Source organism: Castor canadensis, chromosome 7 (assembly GCF_047511655.1).
Source record: "Castor canadensis chromosome 7, mCasCan1.hap1v2, whole genome shotgun sequence".
NCBI classification, from domain to species: domain Eukaryota; kingdom Metazoa; phylum Chordata; class Mammalia; order Rodentia; family Castoridae; genus Castor; species Castor canadensis.
The window spans coordinates 132,814,939-132,838,670 of NC_133392.1; the positions used below are offsets into that span (position 1 = coordinate 132,814,939).

The 23,732-nt window shown below is 42.7% G+C and overlaps 1 protein-coding gene across 1 annotated transcript; it reads left to right on the forward strand.

Annotated features, from left to right (window-relative positions):
• The first annotated feature begins 230 nt into the window (after positions 1 to 230).
• On the forward strand, positions 231 to 23,711 carry Ppt1 (palmitoyl-protein thioesterase 1). Its single transcript, XM_020171671.2, has 9 exons — positions 231 to 389; positions 4,137 to 4,246; positions 4,496 to 4,623; positions 4,930 to 5,000; positions 6,968 to 7,070; positions 17,923 to 18,013; positions 18,949 to 19,047; positions 20,333 to 20,404; positions 21,945 to 23,711. The coding sequence occupies exons 1-9, from the start codon at positions 266 to 268 to the stop codon at positions 22,065 to 22,067; spliced, it is 921 nt and encodes a 306-aa protein (XP_020027260.1). The 5' UTR covers positions 231 to 265; the 3' UTR covers positions 22,068 to 23,711.
• The last annotated feature ends 21 nt before the right edge of the window (positions 23,712 to 23,732 follow it).

Genomic DNA, 23,732 nt, shown 5'->3' on the forward strand with positions numbered 1-23,732 from the left:
GCGCCTGTATGCAGTAGGCGCTGAATAAACGCTAGCAACGGCCTGATTCCCAGGGACCGCCGCAGACCAGCTGTGGGCTGTAGGGCGGGCGGGCAGCCCTGCGGGGTCGCGGTCGCCCCACTTTTCCCCTCCCCTCCTCCCCGCCCCCCAGCACTGCTCCTCAGGCCGCCGCCCGCCGCGCGGGGCCGGGGGCGACGTGCGCGAGATGCGCGCCGGCAGTGCTGTTCCGCGCGTCGCGCGCCCGCGGTCATGTGACTGGGTCAAGATGGCGCTGCCCGGCTCCCTGTGGCTTCTGGCTGTGGCTCTCCTGCCCTGGTCCTGCGCCGCCCGGGCGCTGGGGCATCTGGACCCGCCCGCGCCGCTGCCGCTGGTGATCTGGCATGGGATGGGTGAGTGAGCCTGGGGCGCGACTGCAAAAGGAGGGTGAGGATGGCGAGCGAGCGAGCGAGTGACTCCCTGCGGCTTAGGACGAGGACAGCCGCTCTGCACTGGGAGGAGGGAAGAGGGAAGGAGTCGTCTTTTGGCGGGTACCCCATGTCGGGTTGAAACCCCGCAGCCTGGCGGCAGGCTGGCCCTGAACGGCGGCTCCATCCTTCGTTCCGTCCCCACAGCGGGGAGGTGGCGAGGCACCTGCAGTTCGCTTACACCTAACGCATCGTGAGCACCTGCTGGGCGCTGAGGACATCGCAGTGAATGACACAGACCAGATTCTTCTTTCTTTTGGAACTTGACAGGGGGAGAGACAGACTATAAGTAAACACAAGTAAAACATGTCAAGTGGTGATGAGCGCAATGGAGAAAAGGGGGAGAAGGACAGAGACCGCGGATGAGGGCTTTCACTTTTTTTTTTTTTTTCTGGACAGTGTTACTGTGTCGCCTCGGCTAGACTAGAACTCCTGCCTCTGCCTCCCAAGCGCTGGGATTATGGGCTTGTACTTTATGGAGCAAGGTTAGGAAAGGATTCACGGAAAAAATGACGTCTGAACAAAGGTTTGAAGTGGAGGAGGGAAGTTGCCACTTGGATGTGTGGTAGAAGGATCAGAAAATGTAAAGGCCAAGAGGCAGAAGTGTGTCCTGTATGTTCAAGTAACCATTTTTAGATCAGTGTGACTGGAACTGACTGAGCAAGGGGAAGAGAATGGAGGTTTAAGTTAGAGAGAGGGTGGACCCATGTGGTTGGACCTACTAAGACTAATATTGGGACTTTGCCTAGATGAGGTAGAAAGTTTTGGGGCAAATGAGTGACATGATCTGATTTGCATTTTAAAAGGGTCATTCTTGTTGCTGTACTGAGAATAGACTTTAGGGAGACACAGGCAGTTCAGGGAGACAAATTAAGAAGCTGTTGCCATAACTTAACCTTCTAAGAGATGATCGTAGCTTGGAGCTGTATAGTAACAGTGGAGGTGTTGGAAGTAACCAGTTTGAGTATATTTTGAGGGTGGAACCAGGGATTTAGATGTAGCTTGAGAGAGAAAGGAAGGAGTCAGAGATGATTTATTTGACCTGGACAGCTAGAAGGGTCAAGTTGTCATTTTAGCAATGTAGACTATCCCTTAGGGTGCGTAAACTTGGGGCTGGAGGGTGATGATCAAGTCTGTTTTTGGACTTACTAAATTTGAAATCCTTGTTACACAACTGGGAGGAGTTACAGAGGCTTGACTTGAATGTCAAGTCTAGGAGAGAGATACGAGCTGGAGATTTAATTAGGAGCCTTCTGTTTATGGCCAGCTTTTAAAACCTTGACGCTGGGTAAGGTCACTTAGGGAGTGTGTATGCAGAGCATTTAGGGAATGAGGAGAAATTAGCAAAGGAGACAGTGACAGAATGACCTGTGGTGAGGAGGGAAGTCAGGAGCATGCAGTGTCACCTGAAGAAAATGTTTCAAGAGGAAAGGAGTGGTTACTGGATCACATGTTGTGAGGTCAGTATGATGAGGCCTGAGAACTGGCCTCATCATACTGGGTTTAACAGTATGAAGATGTACTGATCTTGGCAAAAGCAGTTTGGGGTTTATAGTAAGAAAGAAAGGAATGGGTTAAAACGTTGAGGGAGGGACTGGAAGCTGGCTCAAGTGGTAGAGTGCCTACTTTGCAAGTGTGAAACCCTGAGTTCAAACCATAGTCTTACCCCCCAACAACAACAACAAAACGTTCTGAGAGGAATTAGAATTAGCAAGTCTACACATTCAAAGTCTCCTTTGAAGCTCTGTTTCATGCCCCAGGGCTTCTACGATGAGGATAAAAAAGGGAGCAAGGCAGATGCTCTGTCCTCCCTAGTGCTCAAAGTCAGCGCACAGGGGAGGCAGGAAGGTGAGCTACAGTTAGAGAGCAGTGTGGTGTGCTGTTAGGAGAGATAAAGAAGCTTCTCTAGACCGTAGGTTTTCCTTTAAACTGGCTCCCAAGCTTCCTCAGAGGTTAAAAACAGGATGATTAAGTGCACAATGGCGATGATCTGACTCCACTCCTCCATTAGGTGCTAGGTTGCTTCCTGCTCTTAGTTCTGGTTTCTTGACAGGAAAAGGAGCAAGTCTGGAAGCAGGATGAAGCAAGGGCGCACCTACAGCACAGGTTAAGGAAGCACTCACGCTTAAGTTTGGGCAGGTTCAGAATTGGCAGCACTGGTGCCAGCCTGAGAGTGGGTGCCTCCTTACTGAATATTGCGCCTTAGGCTTCTCTTGCCATGTGACAGGGAGGAATGTGCACCTCTGTTTATTCTTCAGTTGTAAATTTGCTATCCCAGTTACATCATATGGAGTGAGGATTGAGCTAGGCAAGTTCTGTCCCACTTGAGCCACCCCCAACCCTTTTGCTTTTGGTTTGTTTTCAGAAAGGGTCTCGTACTTTTGCCCCAGCCGGCCTGGGTATGTGATCCTGCGCCAGCCTCCTGGCTCACATGGGCTTTTGAAGCTTGTTACTATTCAATAAATAGGAACTAAACAAAAACGTGTTCTTTTATCTTTTTTTGAGATGAATTCATACATCGAGAAATTAATCATTTTAAAGTGTACAGTTCAGTGGCATTTAGTGTTTTCATGTTTCTCTCTAGTTTCAAAGTTTTCAGCACCTCAGAAAAACACCCATACTCATTATGTAATCATTTTATCCTTTCTTCTCCCATCCGTAATAACCTCTAGCCTATTTTCTGTCTCTATGGAGTTGCCAATTCTGAATATATGTAGCATATAAAAGGGGTTATATATTATGTGATTTTTTTTTTTTGGTGGTACTGAGGTTTGAACTCAGGGCTTCATGCTTGCTAGGTAGGCACTTTACCACTTGAACCACTCTGTCAGCCTAGTATGTGATCTTTTTTTTGTGCCAGGTTTATTTCACTTAGCATAATGTTTTTGAGGTTCATCCAAGTCGTAACATGTGACTTCATTCCTTTTTACAGCTGAATAATATTCCATTGCATAAATATACCACAGTTTATTTACCTATTCATCTGCTGATGGACATTTTTTTCCCCAGCTTTTGCCTATTACCAAGACTACTACTGTAAACATTCATATACAAATTTCTGTATGGACATGTGTTTTTATTTCTCTTGAATACATATACCTGAAAGTGGAATGGCTGGGTCAGGTGGTAATTCTACAGTTAATTTTTTAAGAAACTGCCAAAGTTTTTCCACAGTGGTTACATTAGTACACTTTCACCGTCAGTGTACAAAGGGTTCCTATTTCTACATCTCTTTGTCAGTACTTATTTTCCAGTTTTTATGGTTTATTTATTTATTTTTTGGTGGTGCTATGGTTTGAACTCAGGGCCTTGCACTCCAGTTTTTAAACAAGTTATTATTAAAGCAATCCAGGTGGATATGAAGTGGTACTCCATTGTTAGTGTTTCCTTAGTAACTCGTGAAGCTTCTTATTGACCATTTAATATCTTCTTTGGAGAAATGCCTTTGAATCCTTTTCCCATTTTTAAATTAATTATCTTGTTAAGTTGTAAGAATTATTTATGTTTTGGACACTAAACTCATATTAGATCTGTGTTTTCCAAATGTTTTCTCCCATTCTGTATGTTGCCTTTCACATTCTTGATAATGTCCTTTAAGGCACAACAGTTTTTAAAAAAATAAGTTAATGTTATTTTGATGCATGAATTTCCATTCTTGTCTTTGTTGACCAGGAGACAGCTGTTGCAATCCCCTGAGTATGGGTGCCATTAAAAAAATGGTTGAGAAGAAAATACCAGGAATTTACGTTTTGTCTTTAGAGATTGGGAAGAACATGAGAGAGGTAAGGCCCTTCACAGCTCTGCTCCCTGAAAGGTTTGCGAGCTGGTTTCACAGAAGGGACTATTAGAACGCTGCACCTTGCATTTTTAGCAGCAAATCATACAATGATATCTACATTCTTTGAGTGAGACAGAATCTTGTTGTGTAATTCAGGCGGGCCTAGAACTTGCAGTCCTCTTGTCTCAACCTGCTGAGTGCTGGGATTACAGATGTGTGCCATCCTTTCACTTCTCTGTATTTCCTTTTTTAGGATGTGGAAAACAGCTTCTTCTTGAATGTCAATCTTCAAGTCACAATGGTGTGTCAGGTTCTTGCCAAGGATCCAAAATTGCAGCAAGGCTACAATGCGATGGGATTCTCCCAGGGAGGCCAATTTCTGTAAGTCCGTTTCTTTTCTACAATACCACTTGCATGGAATTGATTTGTTTTCTTTTATTCAAATAAATCTACTCTAATTCTTTTGGGAATCTCCCCTATCTGAAAAGGGAAGTTAGTCTAAAAAGTTCCCATGTAAGAAGCTTTACGGAACTTAATTTATATTCTATGAAAGAAAGATTTGTGTTTGGCCATAGCAGAGGAAAATCCTCTACTCTGTGGCTTTGGGGAACCAGTGTGTTGAGCAGCTTAATCTCTGAAGCTGACTGTCTGCCAGTGAGAACTGATAACCTCCTTTTATGTCGCCAGGAGGGCAGTGGCTCAGAGATGCCCGTCACCTCCCATGATCAATCTGATCTCAGTTGGGGGACAACATCAAGGTAACCTGGACCTCTTTATCTCCTTTTTCTCTTGTCTAACCCACATGCCTGCTTGATTTCTTTAAAAATATCTAGCAGCTGTGGTTGCATGATAAATCAGTTATCCTTGTAAAATCCTGTTATGAACTGAGCAGCATTGGTGAGGAAGTGGGAAGTGACTTAAGATTCCAGAGACCTGTGACATACGTAAATCATTAGGTTGTCCAGTTCAGTTGACATGCAGGTGGTGGTGGAGGAGTCAGGAAAACATAACAACTTTTCCTGTTTTTGACATTGGTGCTCTGCTATTGAATTTAGGCTTAGACAAAAAAATAGTGTCTTAAGTTTTTTGGCCTTTGAATTTTAATAAAAAAGTAGATCCTTTCAAAAGTAGCAGGTTTTTTTTTTTCAAATTGGGTTGGCCATTTTATATTAATAACTAACAGTTTTAAGCACTGATTCAAATGTTTATGCAGCTTTTCTCATTTAATCTTTACAACCCTACAGGTAGGTGTTGTTCTTAACAATTATTGACAAGGAATTGGTGTTTGCAATAACTGAAGTCATTTGCCCAAAAGTTATACAACTAATAAGTGGTTGAGCTTATTTGTACTCAGTTTCTGAGATTTGAGCTGCAGCAGGTACATATTTGGGGGAGGGACGTGCCTTTGGAATAGAATTTTTGTCTCTCACGATGGATATTGTGCTTGTCTGGTAGAGTGCAGGAGTTCGAGTCTTTGTATATAAGCTTATTTTAGGTTCCTTTCACAGATGGGGAAAACTAAAGTGTGACTGCCCATCTTGTGGGAATTTGCAGAGAATGAAGTGAAATGGTATGTAGGAAAATACTTTTAAAAAACCCAAGTATTCTGCTGTTAAAAACAGCTTTACTATTCATTCAGCAAGTATTTATGGAGGGACAGATTTGTGGATGTGATTGTTAAAGGAATAAGTTCTGGAACCAAACTTGTTCAAATCCTGGCTGTAACCCTTATTGTGTAACCTTGAATGAGGTATTTAACCTGTCTTAAAGATTTCTGTTTGTGGCCAGGTGCTAGGGACTCACACCAGTAATCCTAGCTACTCAGGAGGCAGAGATCAGGAGGATCATGGTTCGAAGCCAGTCTGGGCAAATATTTTGAGAGACCTTATCTTGAAAAAAACCTGTCAGAAAAAAGGGCTGGTGGAGTGGCTCAAGGTCTAGGCCCTGAGTTCAAGCCCCAGTACCACAAAAAAATAAAAAGTTTTCTATTTGTGATCTTAGGCAAATAATGATAACTACTCCATAGGATGGTTGTGAGGATTTAATCACTTATTGTCAATCGGGTCATCCCTCCAAACTGTGAATTCTACATCTGTGGATTCAAACAACCGTGGATCAGAAATATTTTGGGAAAAATTACATCTATATTGAACATATACAAACTTTTTTCTTGTCATTATTCTCTAATCAATATAGCCTCACAATTATTTATATAGCATTTACTTTGTATACATAGAGTTTACATTGTATTAGGTAGGATAAGAAATCTAGAGGTAATTTTAAAAGGGGCCAGGCACTGGTGGCTCATGCCTGTAATCCTAGCTACTCAGGAGGCGGAGATCAGGAGGATCATGGTTCATACTCAGCCCAGGCAAATAGTTCACAAGACCCTGTCACAAAAGAGTGATTCAAGGTATAGGCCCTGAGTTCAAGCCTCAGTACCCCCTACTCCCCCACCACACACACAAAAAAGACAGGAGAACCAAGGTGAGTCTAGTTACATGCAGAAGCAGCACATCCTCCAGGGAGGGGCAGAGCAGAGATCCTTAGGCAGCAGAGTAGAAGTGCCAAGAGGAGGCTGGTTGTGCTATTGCTTCACTTCTTTGAGGAATGAATGAGACCTGGGTCTGGCTTTTGTCCCTTTTGCTTTTTCACAGTGCCTTGTACATAGTGGGTATTCAGTGTGATTACTAGAGGAATGGGTGCTTGTCTTTCACCATTTCAGGGGTCTTTGGACTCCCCCGATGCCCAGGAGAGAGCTCTCACATCTGTGACTTCATCAGGAAAACCTTGAATGCTGGGGCTTACTCCAAAGTTGTTCAAGAACGGTATGTATGGTTAGCTTCAAAAGATACACACCTGCCGCTATGTGAAAATACTGAGCTGACATTCATGCCAGCAGTGATTATAAGAGTAGTTGCTTGTGATAGTTGAGTGACATATTTTCTGTAACTGTCTCTGTGCTGTCTGCTTAATTACTCTGTAAGCCTCAACCTGCTCTAGCAATAACCTATTAATTTTTAAAAAGGAAGAAAACAGATTATTTTTCTGTATAGGAAAAATGTAACTACAAAAAGTTTAAAAAAATTTAAAAAATTCTTTATCAAGTACAAAGCCCAAGGTGTGACTGCTAATATTTGGAGGACAGATTCTTTTTCTTTTTGCAATACTAGGGTTTGATCTTGGCCTTCACCTTGAGCCACCCTGCAAACCCTTTTTTTTGTGATGGGATTTTTTGAGATAGGGTCTCTCCAACTATTTTCCTGGGCTGGCTTTGAAACTCCATCCTCCTGATCTCTGCCTCCTTAGTAGCTAGGATTACAGGTATAAGCCACCAGTGCCTGGCTTGGAGAACAGAAGGACAGATTCTTTATGTTGTAGGGCAGTGAGGGGTCAGCCACTCCTACATCAAGTCCTTGACTACTCAGAGGTGTTCAGGTATTTAAAATGCATAGAATCACTTTTGTATAGTTCTGTTGTTTCCAAACTTAGTTTTCTATCATCACCATTGGGAAATTCACTAAAAATGGATTCCAAGGCTCCATCCCTAGATACTCTGATTTAGTAGTCTGGAGTATTCTACATGATAGCTGAGGTTTGGGATCAACTAATATCTATCTAACCTGTGGGTATTCCAAGTGTGCACTCTCATCAAATAACAACTCTTCAATACAACACATGCTGGAAACCATTTTTGAAGGTACAGCCTTGTGAGGAACACGCATATAGAAACACCCCACAGATCTCTTTGCAATTCTGGCAACACTCAGACACAAAGCTGTATTAGGCTAACAGTGCCACCTAGTGGTCAGTATCGGGAACTTTACCTTTTTCCTCTGGCAACTCAAACCACTACAACCTTTACCTGGATATGTATGGCTTCTTTAACTCCTCCATCTTTACTTTTATATATATATATATATTTTTTTTTTTGAGAGGGTATCTCACTATGTATCTCAGGCTGGCCTCCAACCTTCGATTCTCTTGCTTCTTCCTGAGTGCTGGGATTACAGACTTGCATCATCAAGTCCAGCTACTCTTTTACTCTTTATTCTTCTAACTCTTCCCACTTGTCTCCAGAGAAAACCCCGTCCTTTTCTTTCTTTGTATTTCCTTGTTTTGTGAACTAAAATACAACCCTCAGCAACCAGAATTATGTTAATGATGAAAAGGAGCCAGTCAGTGGTGGGGTGAGAAATGCTACCTAACTATTGATTAAAAGTGATTGATTGATGTGGCTTATCTTTACTTCTTTAAACTTTAATAAAGCGGTAGCAAAAGAATACAAATGGATAAGCCCACATAGGCAAAGAGAACAGGAGAGGAGATAATAGATAATAAAAGATGTCAATAGGTTCTGTCCCCTTGCTGAAAATTGGCTTTTGTGAACAACAGGCTTTTGAAAGAGAGAAAACAGAAGAATGAATATAAAAACTTTTAGCAGAACAGAAAGTTGAAACTTTTACATCTAGAGATAAGTGCACTGGCAAGAAGGGAGGAGACTTGCATTCTACAGTTCTAGGAAGGCTTGGGAATTAGGGGTATACAGCACTTTGAAGGTAGTAAGTGGATTTTTTTTTGGCAGTGCTGGGGTTTGAATTCAGCACTTGCAGTTAATAGGCAGGCACTCGACCATTTGAGCTATACCCCCAGCCCCTTTCCAAGTTATTTTTCTGATAGTCTCAAATTTTTGCCTGGGATCAGCCTCAGATCATGATCTTCCTACTTATGCCTTCTGCATAGCTGGGGTAGCTGTGATCATAGGCATGAGCTGCCTCGCCCAGTTTGTTGGTTGAGATTGGATATCACTAACTTTTGCCCAGTCTGACCTTGAACTGTGATCCTCCCAGGCTCTGTCTTCTGAAGAGCTGTGATTTTTGACATGAGCCACCATGCCCAGCCAAAACAGGACTTTTTGTTGAGAAAAATCTAAGAAAGATTGATCAGACTCCTAATTCCCTTATGTGCACATCTTTCTCCACCCTGACTATTCTCTCTCCATCCTGACAGAAGAAGCTAAATTTACTTTCTAAGAATCTTAACTGGAGAAGCCCCAGAGGTAACAAGCACGGTTATGTTGGTGTGGTGCCATACTGAGACCCATCCCCTGTCTCCCTGCTCAACTCCCAGAATGATAGCAGCCAGGCAGGCAGAATTTGTGGATCCCTGTCTGGATGAACCAAGAGAAAAGACCCACAGATTGATGTTTCAGGATCCTCCAACAAGGCAGGACCCCTCCTGATTACCATATGCTGAAGCCACCAGTGGATAAGCTGAGCTCTCAGCTCTGCTCCGGCATGAAGAGCTTTCAGTCACCCTTGTTGAATATGAGTGAACACTGAGTCACAGATCCCCAGTCAGACATGCAAGTAAAACTAACATGACAGGCTCAAGTAAGAAAAGTTAAAAAGGGACTTGGAAGACACAGATGGTAGTTCAAGGTACAGAGGAAAACTTAAAAACTAAAAGCCTGGCTGGGCACTAGTGGCTCCTGCCTGCAATCCCATCTACTCAGGAGGCAGAGGTCAGGAGGATCGCAGTTCAAAGCCATCCTTAGCAAATAGGTCAAGAGACCCTATCTCGAAAAATCCCATTACAGAAAGGGGCTATCGGAGTGGCTCGTGGTATAGGTCCTGAGTTCAAGCTCCAATACCACACATACACACAAAACCCAAAAAAACCAACCAAACAAACCCCAAAAGCCTATAGCTGTCATCTTCAGAGAGAGGAAGAAGAGATTGCACCCATGCCACTAGAGCATGCATAAAATCAATAATCCAGACAGCAAGAGAGCGCTTGGAGATTAAAAATATAACGTCAGAATTTGAAAGTTATTAGTGGTATGGGAATACAAAGCGAAGTAAGAATAAAATTCAAAGAGGTAGAAAAGGACGAACAGATAGAAAAACACTTTAGGAAGTCTAATAGCTGACTAACAGGAGTTTCAGGACAGAGGAAAGAGTGGACTGGAATTACCAAAGAAGTAAAATAAGAAAGTTTCCCAGAATTACAGTACATGAGTTTTCAGATTGAAAGGATTTACCAAGTACCCAGGGCAAGGACAGAAGAAAAGACCACAGCAAGGTTATTCCTGTGAAATTGCAGAACCCTGGGGATAACGAATAGGTCCCAGTGAGGCTGTGGGGGCAGAGCTGATCCTGGCAGCAGCGTGCTACCCGACAACAGCACACAGCTAGAAGGCGATGGCGCAGGCCTGCATAGTCTGAGGGAAGATGACCTCCAGCCTAGAATTCTGTGTACGTAACCCCGAAGTATGAGTGGAAAATAACGTTATCTTCAGATGCAAAAGGCGTGGGAAAATAATCTCCCATGCCCCCTTTCCAGAGGGTTGTTGAAGAGCCTCAGTTCTACCACCAGCTAGTTGGTGGCCCTGGGTATCTTTGAGCCTGGTTTTTTTCCATCTCTCACAAGAAGTTAGCAGTAAAGGCCACTTTACTGTGGTCACGTGATGATTAAACAAATGGGATATAAAACACTTAGTGTGGTGTTCATTTCATATGAAGTAGGGCTTGGCTATGGCCACAGGCGGTGCTATTTGAAACATTCAACTTTAGCTTTCTGTTTATACGTGTTGTAATGGTTTTATTTTTTCTATTTATTTTTTTGAGCTTGGGGCCTCCTGCTTACTAGGCAAGCACTCTAGCACTTGAGCCACTCCTCCAACCCTTTCTCTTTCAGTTGCAGTTGGAAAGTATTTCATTCATAATTTCATCAAACGTTGAGTTACTGCTGTTTACCAGATCTGGCTGTAGAGTTCACAGGCATCATGATGGAGACAAGGGAGTCCCTGCTCTCATGAAGTAACACACAGTGGGGAAAGAGTAAACAGATGCAGTAGATACCTACTCAGGGGAAAGCCGTGGCAGAAATGAACAGGAAGCAGTGATGGAGGTAATGTGGGGTGGGCGACTTTGGATAGAATGGTCTTTGAAGAAGACATCTTTAATCTGGGATGTGAAGCATGAGATAGAAGGAGCGTGTAAGGAGAAGCAAGAAAAGATGGAATAAGCCAGAGGAGCACAAAGGTCCTGAGACTGGGACACATTTGACTGGTTTTAGGCCAGGATAGTTAGAGTTTAGTGACAGTTGGGAAGGGGGAACAGAAAAGCAGGGGCCACATTGTGCAAGGGCTTGTAGGCCATGTAAGGAGTTGATATTTTATCCTAAACGCCATGGGAAGCTATCGGGAAGTTTTATGCAGAAGTGTATCATGGCCTGATTTGTGGTTTTGGAAGATCTCCACTGCTTTGTGGAAAGGGGATTGTAGAAGAAAAACAGAAGACCAGTGGTCTGGGTGAGAGATGACTGTGGCTTGGACACCAGGGTGACAGTTGAGATGGAGAGAAAAGGAATGACTGGAGATAAGTTTCAGGATGCTGTAGAAGAATCAGACTTGTGAGCTGGCATAGAGGTCCACTTAAAACACAATTTCCATGGGGAGTGCATTCTGAGTTCTCAACAGCTTTCTAATTTTATAGTCTTGCCTTTTAAAAATGTCTTTGTATGAGCAAAATCTCTCTCTCTCTCTCTCTCTCTCTCTCTCTCTCTCTCTCTGAGACAGGGTCTTTCTGCATAGCTCAGGCTCACTTTGAACTCATGAACCTCCTACTTCATTCTTCTGAGTGCTAGGGTTGCAGGCGTGAACCATCACACCTGGCTTCAAAATCTCATTTTAACAGGTAGCCGATATGAGACTTACAGAAGCAAGTAGTTTAAGTAGAATGATGAAACAGGGGATGATGAGAGCTTAAAACAACGAAGAGAAATAATTTTCTTACTGCAGTATTGTCCCAGGTTGCCCTTTGTATTAGGGAGGATGACCAGAAGGAAAACAAATCAAGCCAAAGTGAATTTAAAAAGAAACTCAGCATTTCGGTTCCCAAGGCCTCAGAGGGCCTGAAATGAAGAAATGGGAGCCATGAGGAGCCAAGGCATCAATCTTCAACTGTTGTCATTGTCTCTCTCTCTCTCTCTCTCACTGAATCTTTTTTCCCCTCTGTGCAGACCAATTACTGCTACCCACAAGGTGGAAGGTGTTCTTGCATAGCTTCCAAGTGTTTAATCTTCTGCTTAGGAGACTGTCGTGGTTGGAGGTTAGAATCTCTTAGTCCCAATTCAGACTTTTAGGGAAGGTACATGTCCTAGCTCAGGTAGGGTCCCCCAGTCTGCTTTTATTAGCTTTCTGTCCAGAGATGTGGGACTATGGACTCGTCTCTGTAGCCATAAGGTGGGAGCAGAAAGAACATAGTTCCCAGATAAGGGAGAATTGTTTTGATTTAGACAGAGACCCCAAAAGATGTCTTCTGTACTCCTCAGAAGTTTAATCTTAGCAAAGGAATGTGATGTCCTGGCCCACTCAGTGGCTAGCGAGAAGTGCTCTTCAAGTACCAGCCCCTGCTAGGCGTGGTAGAGGCCACGATTGTAACAGCTTTCTCCTTCCTGGATGTGAACTCTGCGCTGTAGTTCCCTTTCCCCTTGCATATGCTCTGAGCCCTTCCTGGCCTTCTCCTTTCCCAGCCCCATACTCTTGCCACAATGAATACTCCAGTCTCAGCCTTGGCCTCTCATCTTTCCCTGCATCATCCATGGGAAGCTAGAGCTTTTACACATCTTCTTAATTTTCACAACAGCGTGCCCTCCCCTGGGTCCCTTCTGGCCCTGGCTCCCAGCCTCATGCTCCTGTGCTTAGCAGGGCCTGTGTGGCTCTCTTAGAGGCTTTTTCTCAGTTGTCACATTTTCCTGTCTTTGCTCATAGCTAATGAACTTGCCACTTCCTTTTCTGGAAGCATTGAGGCATCTGGTCAAATTCTCAGAGACGTTTTAACCATTCAGAAAAGTCAGCGAGTAATCTAACAAATTGTTATGTACTTAGTTCATAGAGTTATCATACTTGCTTCAGATTTTTTTTATGTAACTAAAACATTTCAGATAAAATTGAATTCTTCCCAGGTTCTATTCTGTATGCTCCCTCCATAATGTCTGTCAAGAAGTGAGAGTATATTCTTTGTGTCCATTAAAAATACTAGCATTAGGGCCAGGTGAGGTACCTCATGCTTGTAATCCCAGCTACTTGGGAGGCAGAGATCAGAAGGGTCACAGTTTGAGGTGTGCTTAGGCAAAAAAGTTAATGAGAACCCCATCTGAACAAAAAAGCTGGGCATGGTGATTTATTTCTGCAATACCAGCTACACAGGAGGCCTAAGTAAGAGGATTGTGGTCCAGGTCAATTTGGAAAAAAAACACAAGACCATATCTAAAAAATAACTAAAAGCAAAAAGGCAGGGAGCATGGCTCAGTTGTAGAGTACTTGCCTAGCAGTCATAAGGCTGTGAGTTCAAATCCCAGTAAGGCAAACAAATCAAGAAATAGTACCAGCCAGGTGTGATAGCACACACTTGTTATCCAGTACTTGGGGGGGTGAAGCAGGAGGACTGAGAGTTGGAGGCCAGCCTGGGGGGCTACATGGCAAGACTATAGCTCAAAAAAAAAAAAAAAAAGTATTGGGCCAGTGGAGTGGCTCAAGTGGTAGAGTGCCTGCCTAACAAGTGTGAGGCCCTGAGTTCAAACCCCAGTACCACAAAAAAAAAAAAAAAGTATTATATGTATTACCTTTCTATCCATGATCAATAATACTGTTACGGTGTATGGGTTTCTATACAGTAGATACACTTCCCTAAGTTTCATTCTGCAGATTTTTTCACCGTGATCTAAGCCTGTTGTCACGTGTATATCTAGTTCACTCATTTTAACTGCTGTGTGGCGTTCTGTCATTGATTCCTGTATTACAAACATTTTAGCACTTCCAGGTTCTCATCATAATGAGCAATTTGCAGGGAATATCCTTGGACAGGAACTTATCTACTAGTAGATTGGCTAATTTGGGGAAGGTTATCTCTTTGCCTCAGTTTTATTATCTGTAAAAGAGAGCAAATAATTTTATCCCATGTGTATAAATGAGTTAATAGAATGCTTAGAACAGTACCTGAAAAATACTTGGTGTGTATCAGCTGCTGTTGTGATAATGCTAATTGGCATGTGTATTTTAAGTTTACCCAATATTGCCAAAGTGGTTGTGCCGATTTACAGCACCACTGAATGAGTTTCTGTTTTCTCCATTCTTACCAACTTTTGATCCTGTGAGTTTGTTTTTTTTTTTTTTTTTTTTTTGAGACAGGGTCTGTAGCTTAGTGTAGCCCAGGCTGGTCTGGAACTTGGCCTCAAATTCATGAATTTCCTGCCTCTGCATCTTAAATGCTGGAATTACAGGCATGCACCACCACACCCAGCCAGTCCTGCGTCTTTTAAATTTTTGTGAATCAGATGTGTGTGGAGTGATTACTATTCTAATCTGCAAGCTTTTGATTATCAGTCAGGTTAAGCATCTGTTCATGTTTATTGCCCGTGCAGGTTTTCCTTCTTGTGAATTGCCTATTCATAGCCTTTGCTTATTTTTCTGTTGGGTTGTCTGGTTTTTTTTCTCATTGATTTGTATCATATACACATCTTTTTAATATTAAAACTTTGTTATATATGTTGCACTTACCTTCTCCCAGTCTGCGTTGTATCATTTAATTTATGGTATCTTTTGGTTTTGGTGTTGGGGGTTGAATCCAGGGTCTTCTGCATACTAAGTGTGCATACTACCACAGAGTTGTATCACCAACCCCAGTTTTGTTTTGTTTTGTTTTTAAAGTAGCTTTATTGAGATATAACTCTAATATTTACAATTCACACACTTAAAGTGTATAATTCATTGTGGTAAAATAGGATATTTTAATCTTTTTTTTTCTGTTGACAATGCTGGGGATTAAACCCAGGGCCTCACACATACTAGGCAAATGCTCTGCCACTGAGCTACATCTCCAGCTGGTTTTTAACCATTTTTAAATATACAGTTCAATGGTGTTAATTTCACTCAGTGTCATATAACCATCAGCCAATACAGCAGCTTTTAATTTGGACTCAAATTTGTCAACCTTTATGATTGATGCACAAAACTATTTTCCTCTTATTTTTTGGTGGTACTGGGGGTTTGAATTCAGGGCCTCATACTTCCTAGGCAGGTGCTCTACTTCTTGAGCCACTCCACCAGCCCTTTTTTGTTTGGGTATTTTTGAGAGAGGGTTTCTCGATCCTCCTATCTCTGCCTCCTGAGCAGCTGGGATTACACGAGTGAGTCACTGGCGCCCGAGCCACTGGTGCCTAGCTCCTCTTACTATTTTAAAGTTTTGTTTCTCATTGTCATGCTTTTTCATCTACCTAGGTGTTGGTGTGCTTGAGTGTACTCTCTCCTATTGGTCTATTTATCTATCTTTCCATTAGTACACAGCTTTAGTTTCTGTAGCAACTTTTACCTGTCTTCAAGTGTTGGCTGTTCTTGGGCTTTTATTGTTTCACCTGAATTTTAGAATTAGTTTGTCAGATTCCATCAAAAACTATCTTGGGCTGCTGAGGGTGTATGTAGCTCAGTGGTAGAGTGCTTGCCTAGTGTGTACAAGGTCCTGGGCTTGATCCCCAGCACTACAAAAAAAAACAAAACTGGAATTCCTTAGTTTGATGTAACCTCAGCTCTTGTGCTTGTACTTGTGCTCTCCTTCAGGCCCTTACCTCAGCCTGAGCCCCGCACATACCATGCAAACTGTACACTGCCAAAAGCTGGCCCCAGTGTGAGGGAGAGGATGTGCAAAAGTGAACGATGACAGACCTAGTATCGCTCTTTTATTTATAGCATGGGTGGACACAGTATCAAGTTTTACATATCATGCTTAATTTTGCAGGTACATAGAGGTAAAATACCTGTCATTCCAACCCAGCCTGATGGGACATGTGCTGATGCTGTCTCCATCCCACGTGCAGCAGAGATAGTGCAGTGTAGTGAAGGGCAAGGCCTCTGGAGCTAGACTGCCTGCAGTCCTGCTCTGCTCTGTGCTGACGAGGAGTATGACTTGGGCAGGCTCCTTAACCACTCTGAGTGTGAGCACTCATTTGTAAACACAAAGCTAACAGTAGCACCTGCCTCTCACCAAGGTTAAGTAGGTCAGTATAAGTAGAGTGCTTAGAATAGGCCTGGCATATAGGAAGTGCTGTGCAAGTGTTACTCTTCTCTGAGCCACATGGCTAGAGCAGACCTTGGCTGGCAGACTTGTCTCACCAGCTGTGACCTGTGGTTTGAAAGTCCAGCCTGAGAATTGTCCTTTCCTGACCCTTGTGTGCACTGCATTGGTAAATGTGGCCTCTAAATTGGGCTTTTCTCTTACCTTCTCTAACACTGTGTAGCTTCAAGAGAGGAACTTAGCCTTTCTGAATCTGCCCCTCAGTGGTACAAGGAGATGATGGGAGCACAAACTTATTTTTTTTGTCAGTTTCATGAAGAGGCAGTGCCCTACCTTCCAAGTACCTTGTTCTCAGGCCTTCGCCTTGGCTGTCCCATGTGCACCAGGCTTCTTAGAAAATAAAATGTCTCTCATTTCTTACTACCACCACCTCTCAGCTCTCTGTTTCCTTTTCATGCAAGAAGGTGACTATAACTTTTGCCTTCACGCTTTTATCCTCAGTCATCAGCCCTCCACTGCAATTCTGTGTCACCAGGAACCTGGTCTGGCAAGATCCAAAGACTTTCCTACTCATTCTCTTACATTGAGTAAGTCATGATTGGCCACCTGTGGGAAAGGTGGGTGTGCTTACGTTGACTTCTCAATATCTGGCACTGTTGCCCACCTACTCTTAAAGCTGCCGCTCCCTTTGTTCTTCTGACTGCCCAGGACTCTATTCTCACACCTCTGAATCCTGCCCCTCTTTCAGTGCTAGCCTCTTGCATAGTTTGTCTGACATCCTGCATCAGTCCATTTCATTCAACAAACCCTTACACTAAGCATCTGGTATAGCCAAGGAGCTTATAGTCCTTTAGAGGAGACACGAACCACCCTCAGTGTAAGTGACGGCAGTACTAAAGCAAAACGACAAGACCAATACTAGTAGCAGTGTTTTAAAAATGTTCAGAGTTCATTGAATTTTTATATTTTATTTATTTATTTATTTTTGCATTGCTGGGAATTAAACCCAGGGCCTCATGCATGTTAGGCAAGCATTCTACCACTGAGCTACATCTTTAGCCCTGAATCTTTAAGAATCAGTGAAACTAAACATTTCTTATATACTTATAAACATACTACGGGGTGTCATCCTGACTACTGAAAGTCTTACTGGGATAGGTTAAACATCCGTTTCAGTCAGAGGATGGCAAGAAGGATGAAGAGATAGGTGACTGATTAGAGAAGAGACAGTGGTGATAGTATTTGAATTGAGTCTTGCAGGATGATTAGGAAGTAAAGGAAAGCAAGAGAGGAGACAGCACGTGCCACCATGACTGGAGCCTTCCAGTCATGTGATGATGCTTAATGGCATAGGAGAGCCAGATATTGCTGAGTCCTTTTCCTAAGTCTTTCAGACATTTATGTTGAGGAGCCTGTCCCTGTCTCAGCAGCTTGTCATGTTGATGAACAGTCTGATAGGTCAAAGTCTTGTATTCCCTGCTAGAGGGTAGGACGTGGGATTTGGGGGCTTTGGTCTTTTGGCCTTTCAAGGTCTCTTGCTGGCCTCTGCACTGGGGCATGCTAAGACAGGCAGCTTGGTTACTTTCATTCCATTTCTCCTGTGCAGCCTGGTGCAAGCAGAATACTGGCATGACCCCATAAAGGAGGACGTGTATCGCAACCACAGCATCTTCTTGGCAGATATAAATCAGGAGAGGGTAAGCACCCAACAAGGCTCCCATAGACATTCATTTTTCTCTTCAGGGCATCAGAAAGAAATTAGCAGTGAGTGTTTACCTAAACTACACTGGGCAGCATCTGGGAACCAGAAGTTGTTTATTGGGAAGCAGTGCTTATGAGATTCAGCCCCTTTTAGGAAGGTTGGAATTCAGTGGTCTCCCTCCCTACAGTGCTTTCCCTTTCCTCATGTTGAAGCAGTAGGACAAGGTCAGTAGGTTGCTGGCTGGGCAAAATAGAAACTCTCAGCTGCTGTCTTCATGAGGTAAGCCTGCCCAGTGGGTCTTTAGGGCAGAGTTCTTCAGTAAAGAGATTGACGTAGAAGAGACACTGCAGAGGACAGACTGCGCCCTGCGCATGAGTGTGGTTTGGGAGGTTCTGGTAAACTGGATGGTTTACCAACTTATATTAGGGTCATCCTGCGGGTTTTTGTTGTTTTAAACAGAAAAATCAGGCTGTAGGCATGGCTCAAATGGTAAAGTACCTGCCTAGCAAGCACAAAGCCGAGTCCAAACCCCATTATTACCAAAAATAAATAAGTAAATAGAAAAATCAAAGGGGAAAACAAACTAAAACCAACCAAACCCCCCAAAACCAACAAAAAACTCTAAACAACAAGGACTAGTATAGCAGAAGAACCCAGAATTTTCAGTTTATTTTGCTTTGGTTTTCTCTGGCTAGTTGCCTTTTTGTGACTGACGCCTGTAGAATGTGGCAGATTCATGGTAGCACTTGTTTGCCGTGGTTGGTAATGGCATGTCATCACATAGGATGGTAAGAAAAGGCAGCACAAGGTATATTGTGGGCAGGAGCTGAGGAAGAAACATAGTTCCCAGGGTCAGGTAAGCCAGAGCACTGGAGGCTTTAACCCCCTGCTGGGACGCGATGGTAATAACCTTGCTGGCCTTTCTTCCAGAGTGTCAATGAATCCTACAAGAAGAACCTGATGGCCCTCAAGAAATTTGTGATGGTGAAATTCTTCAATGATTCCATTGTGGACCCTGTAGACTCTGAGGTGAGACCTACTTAGGCCACAGCATGACTGAAGACTGCAGGAGCAAATGGTCTTGAAATACAGCTGCCTGCTGTATAATACAGAACAGAAGTTCTGAGGTCCATAAATGGGACATTGAATTTTGTAACTCCCCAATTTCACCCCCAAATTTTATGTGGAAGTATGTGATTGCATTCTGTGGGGAAGGACTTAGCTTTAATCAGATTTCAAAGAGATCTGTAATCCAAAAAAAGTTCAAAATGACTAATCCAGTCTACAAATTCCTAAGCTTGGCTTTCCAGGTCTGCCTTAATTCAGCTTCAACCTGTTTTTCCAGCTTCATCTCCCTTCAGTACCCCTTCATACAATCTTTGGTCAAGTTATATTGTAGTATTTGAAATGCCCCACAATTGGCCTGTGCTTTATCTCCTGCATGCCTTTGTTACTGCTTTTTCATCTTTAGGACACCTTTACACCTGACAAACTCCTATTCACCTGTTAAGGCCAAATGCAAATGTCACTTCTCTAGGACACCATCCCCATTTCAAGAATTTGCTCCCTTTTTCTTTTTTTTTAAATAATTTTTAAATAATTGTTTTGGTGGTACTGGGGTTTGAACTCAGGGCCCATTGCTTGCTAGGTAGTCCCTCTATCTCGTGAACCACTAGGCCAGCCCCTTGCTCCCTCTTGTGTAGTCATCAGTCTCTACTAGAGCTTTGCCCACATGGTCAGCCCTTCTACCGATGGGCTAGATATCTCTGGCCATATTTTTGAATGGCTTGTGAGCTAAGAATTTTTACATATTTAAAAAGTTGGAAAAAAAAATCAAAAGAATATTTCATGAAATGAAAATTACATGACACTCAAATTTCATGTCTATAAATGAAGTTTCATTGGAACATTTTTCACATACTGTCTGTGGTTACTTTTGTGTTACAATTGGAGCAGTGAATAGCTGCAACCATATGTCCTTAAAGCCTAAAATACTTTGTATGTGACCTTTACAGAAAAAAGTTTGCTAAACAATGAATTGTTTCTGTGCCTCGATAGACTGGTAGCTTCTTGGAAAAAGGGATCATACCCCTGAATGGCTGAGTTCAGCACGGGGATTTCAGGACTGGCATACAATAAAGGAAGAATTCTGGGGAAATGGAAACCTCTTTAGAAAGATTAACTCATCCCTTGTTATGTAAAGAAGTTTTATGGTGTTCAGTTTGGTGGGAGTCTTAGTAGGTAGTAAAGAGTCTCAAATAAGTTTGGCAGTGTGTGTCTGATCTGACTTACTTTTCTTCTCCCTCTCTTGCAGTGGTTTGGATTTTACAGAAGTGGCCAAGCCAAGGAAACCATTCCCCTACAGGAGACCACTCTGTATACACAGGTAACTGAGAGGGAGAGATCTTTCTTAGGAGGTTAGTGCTGTGTCTTGTCAGCTCCTGGTTCCTGAGGCCCTGCCCTGTCTACCCCAAATTATTAGGTGCTCATGTGTCATCTGGTTCATGTTAGATGAGGTGACACTTGTTAGGCTGTTGTCATTTTTCAGGTCATGGCTTAGAGAAATTCACTACATCCTAAGGTAAGACCCGTATCTCATGCTTTTCAAGCAAAAAACAAGAGAAACATCATCTCTAATACTTTGCTTTTGAAGAAGAGGTATGGAATTGGCTTCCTTTGCAAAGGTATAGTTTGCTACAAAACCAAGAAGCCTCCATGAGAACAAAAATAGAAGAGAGCAGTGTTACAGCATCACAAATGTAGAAGTTGTTTTTAAGTTAGGCATTGGTGGGCTGGGGTGTAGCCCAGTGGTAGAGCCTGTGCTTAGCAGCACGACTCCTTGGGTTTGAGTCCAGCACCAAAAATAAATCAATAAATTAAGCATTGACAAGGGGAGCTCCTCCTGCAGGAGCTTAAACATAACTGGAGTTCTGAATTTTGTTTAGCAGTAGGTCCTGTTCCTCAGGCAGAAGTTGCAGTGTTTCACCACATGCAGTTATGGGCCTCTGCTTGCTGCACACTGACTTTATGTTGGAGACAGATTCACAGATGCACAGGTGCTACATCTGAACTAGCACCTTCTATTAGAATTCCTCTAATAGGAATTCTATTAGAATTCCTCTAATAGGAATTATAATTTCTGAGACCACCTCTTCCCTCTTGGCTTTCCTCTTGCATTTGGTGTCCCAGTTTGGGTAAGGATAAATGAAAGGGGAGCTAGGTTTTGGTAAGTTTTGGAAATTACAGCTAGAACTTCCTTATTGTGAAACTCAAACTGATGGTAGCTACGGCAGAGGCACCGTTGTGGCCCTGCCATAGCTCACAACCAGAGGTGGTTCTGTGGTACCTAGGGTATTGAGTGATATTTGCACCTGCAAGATTATGAAATTGTCTCAAGTTCATTATCTAAGGATAATATGTTTTATCTTAAAACATTTGTCTAGCTAATTTTCTCCTGCCTTTGGCTCAGTCCCACTTATTTTTGAGGTAGCTTTGTCCATGATTTGCTCACACATGGGTGGTCCTCCACCTCTGCGAAGCTTTAAAAAAAGCTGAATATAGGCACTGAGGACATAGCTGAGAAGCATGTGTGAGGCCTCATAGGGGTTAAAAAGAAAAAAAAGCAGAATATAAATACAGGGCAATTTCAATTGCATTTTTTTTGTTTTGGGTGGTACTGGGGTTTGAACTTAGGGCCTGATGCTTGCTAGGCAAGCGCTCTACCACTTGAGCCATGCCTGCATCTATATTTTTATTGCTTAGAAACAACTAGAAGGAGGAATCTTTTTTGGCATTTCAGCAGTACACCTTTTTTACAAATAATTTTTCACAAAGGAAAAAAACTGCATTTTGAGAATGTCTTAATATTCTCTTTACTGTTTTGCTCTAAAGCCTTTCTTGAGTAATTCTTGCCTTTCTCTCTGCAGGACCGATTGGGACTAAAGCAAATGGACAAAGCAGGACAGCTGGTGTTTCTGGCTACAGAAGGGGACCATCTTCAACTGTCTGAAGAATGGTTTAATGCCCACATCATACCCTTTCTTCATTGAAGCTTTTGCGGTTTACAATACAGCTTGGGGAGCCCCTAACTCTTCCAAACCACGTGGAGGACAATTTTCTCCATGCCCAACCCTGAGCTCTGATCCAGCCTGCAACTAATCCTTCTCTCCTGTTATCATCTAACATGCCCTACTTGGAAAGATCTAAGATCCGAATCTTATCCTTTGCCGCCTCCTATTGCCATATGGTATTGAATTCCATGTTTAATTAGCTAATAACCACGGAGATTGTTTTTCAACCTTGTGATGTGGTCAAGCTCAGTCTTAGGAAAGGGAGCCTACTGCACACAGTGCCAGAATTGTACACAAGCCCAGAGACTGAAAAAAACCAAAGCAGACATAGATTCCGAGAGCAAACATCTAGCCACATTTCAAGCAAATAGAAGGCTGATATTCAGGCGTGAGATACTCACATAAATTCTTTCTTAGTGTTGCTGGTGCAAGTAATGCTTGGAAAAGTATTGCTTCAATATTGTTTCTGCATCATCTCTTAAGGTTAGATTCCCCTTTCCTTCTTGTGGCACTTTAGGCAATTACTACACAGATTCCACTGGCCTACCATCTTACCTCTGCAGAACTCGTTTGTCTCATTTGGTGATGTTAGTCCCCTGTCACAAAACGAGGCAAGTAGCACCCAACTGGGTTGCTTAAGAGAAGAAATGTACATCTTACATTAACTTAGGACAGTGGGGTTGGGGAGGTGATGATGAAAAAACAGGAGTGGAAGTGGAAATGAGGCAGCTAGTTCCTTCCATTTCATCCTTGATTAACTGTCCTTAATATAACAGGTGGCCTGGATGAGTCCTCTATTGCTAGCTTTAGCCTAGAATGGGAGGAACAATATAAAGAGATAGGGCTTTTTAACTTTTACCCCCCAAAATCATTTTCTTCTTTTTAGTATTATCAGGGTATGAACTCAGGGATCTCAAGCTTGCTAGGCAGGTGCTCTACCACTTGAACCATGCCTCTGGCCCCCAAAATATTTACCAGCATTCTCTGAAATGTTGTTCATATATTCTGTGAGAAAGACTGTACTAAAGTTTGAATATTGCACATTCCCCTTCTCCTCTTGGAGATCAACCCACATTAAGACTAAGGACTCTGAGCATTCCTGATGGCTAGAAAACTAACCTATATATAATTTTCTGTTCCTGTTATTTTTACAATTTTTCTTTTGCAACACTGGGGATTAAACCAGGGCCTTATACTTGCTAGGCAAACACTCTGCCACTTGAGCTATGCTGCCAGCCCTTTTGTTTTTATTTTGTGGTAGAGACAGATCTCCCTAACTTTGCCATAGCTGGCCTGAAAATTACAATTCTTCTGCCCCTGCCTCCTGTGTAGCTGGGATTTATAGATGTGTGCCATCACTCCCAGACCTATTTCCTACATTATTTGAACATGGAAAAGTCCCCCACTTTTTGGATGACTTCTGTAGAATGGCAGTTTGGAGAAATGATTATGTTTTCATGAAAGTACCTTTTTAGTGCTGCAGGGTTTACCTGTTATCATTTCCCCTTTTCCTCTCTCAAGCTAAGCTTATTATTCAACTAAAAGGTGAGCATTAGGGCAAGAAGAGGGGGAGATAAGAAATTTTTATGAGGTCTAAAATAAAGAGTACTTTCTTATTCTTGATGTCATTTTTCAATATTTTTA